The sequence below is a fragment of the Rhagoletis pomonella genome, unplaced genomic scaffold (assembly GCF_013731165.1).
Source record: "Rhagoletis pomonella isolate Grant_MI unplaced genomic scaffold, Rhpom_1.0 Rhpom_scaffold_00001, whole genome shotgun sequence".
Lineage (NCBI taxonomy): Eukaryota > Metazoa > Arthropoda > Insecta > Diptera > Tephritidae > Rhagoletis > Rhagoletis pomonella.
Genome location: NW_023458555.1, coordinates 51,530,842 through 51,532,985, shown reverse-complemented (window position 1 = coordinate 51,532,985; position 2,144 = coordinate 51,530,842). Strand labels below are relative to the sequence as shown.

Genomic DNA, 2,144 nt, shown 5'->3' with positions numbered 1-2,144 from the left:
TGCAGTACTAGGTTCAAGCATAAAAAGATCCATCAAGCTACGTGGCTATCTCCAGATCGAAAAACGAGAAAACGAATCGATCATGTTGTGATAGACTGAATGCATGCTTCCAGTATTTTAGACGTACGTACACTCCGAGTGCTAAAAATCGACTCGGACAAATTTCTTGCTGCAGGCAAGATACGCACCCGGCACTTCGTAGCAAAAGATGTGCGCCCAAAAATGCAAGAGAAGCTTTACGTCGAAAAGCTGCAGTCAAAACAGACGGCCAATGCATTCGATACTCGACACTCACACCTGCTCTCAGAGAGCGCTCTCCAACAAACCGACATATGCGAGCGGTGGAATCACATTTCCCGCTCATTAAGTACCGCCGTCGAAGTTGGATTTCAGCTATCCCGAAAGTACAACTGGTACGATGGGGAGTCTAAAGAACGTGCAGAGAAAAAGATGCCGCCTGCAGGGCCACACAGCGCTCGGGCGCAGCGCGACCTATGTGGGACCGCTATAGGGAACTACAATAAGAAGAGAGAGGCCGAAATACGTGAGTGCGAAGAGCTTGAAATGCTGGCTGACAGAAAATCGCCCGAAAATTTCACCAGGGAGTTATGGTCTGATTATGCATACTTCGTATAACTTCGCATAACTTTGAAATTGTAGTATGGTATGTTCTTTGTAAGTAATTTGTACGTATTCCATTACCCAGAATTTAGCCGAACTTTTAAAAACTTAGCGATCTGTTTAGTTTAGACTTTGCTTCACATTTTCTTAAGATAAATTTTTATTCCACTTGTACAAATGGATGTGCGAAGTTATGCGAAGTATGCATAATCAGACCTTTAGGCGACTTGCGGAAGGTTTCAATTTCACTCTAAAATTATGCCCGAGTAGCCTAATTTCAATTTTGATTGCGGTCTTAACACACGTGGCGAGGAGCGTTTCAACATATCGTTACTAGTATTCTTCAAAGAATATTATTCCAGAAATTTACGAGTATAAGTACAAATTGTAACTTTACAAAAAATTATTGCATTTTTTCGCAACATGCGTTCAAATGGAGAACAACAATTTTCATTCTTCTATAAATGTGAATAAAGCATTTACACATCTCTGTCTCCAGCGAAAACTACATTATGTACATCAAACACCTCAAACTTTATGACCCGCTTTATGCCACATCACACTTTTCGGTATTGTTTTATTGAATTATTGTAGGCAGAGCAACAATCGTAAAAATCGCATCTCTGCGTATGATATACGAATCCAGGAGCGGACTTGTGCTATACAGGCGGCACCGAAAAATAAATGTTAGAAGGTTTTTTATTGATTTAAATAAGTACATATTTTGACACCTGTAAAATAAAATAAAATAATAAAGCCTTTCAAACGCTTACAGGGCCTTAAGCGAAATGATACTTTTTTACATCTTTTAAAATTATACAAAGAAATCTGTGTTCGTTAGGAATAGTGGCTTATGTCGAAAGGCTGGCTTTAGTATAATGCGGCATTCGCAGCATACGACTGCGAACACAGATATAATTTTACTTTGTGATGAGAGGGCGCTGAGTTACATAGTCTCCATTCGCAATTCTAAGTACCAATCGCCCGCCTTTTCAAGCTACTCCATTACCTGGTCATCTCAGCAGAGAATCACTAAAAGCTGGCTATAAGAACTCGTTAATAACGCATGAAAACATACATAAATTATATGTACCTGAATATAAGTTACCATAACAATCGCTTCACAGCTTCTTTTCTTACCTTTTATATCTCCTCCGATCTCTGGGTCACTCCGCAATGGCTTCGGGGTGGTCCATGTGACCCTCTAGCAAGTAGAATAAACTGTAGATAAACTGATAAGAAATTTAGTATGCAGAAATTCTGATTTAATCTGCATATGTATTTAGATGATATCTCAATTGTCACAGCGTGTGTGTGCATTATTGTTTTGGCTTATGATTTTGGTGCAAACGTGACACCTTTGACTTGGCAAGTTGGCGGCGCTGACATCGATGATCGCGACCAATCTTTCATTGGCAGTACGTTCATCAGATGCATACACTCATTCGTATATGTATGCACAAACGTTCACGTATCGATAAATATGCATGTATGTATATACAGATTAATATTAGGTACTGCTT

General features: G+C 39.6%; 1 protein-coding gene across 1 annotated transcript in view; it reads left to right on the top strand.

Moving 5' to 3' along the window:
- The window catches only part of LOC118749558 (protein ALP1-like), a 7,080-nt gene extending 5,676 nt beyond the window's left edge, over positions 1-1,404 (top strand). The window contains exon 3 of the mRNA XM_036484390.1: positions 1,397-1,404. Coding sequence (XP_036340283.1) covers positions 1,397-1,404 — 8 coding nt within the window. The remainder of the gene's footprint in view (positions 1-1,396) is intronic.
- The last annotated feature ends 740 nt before the right edge of the window (positions 1,405-2,144 follow it).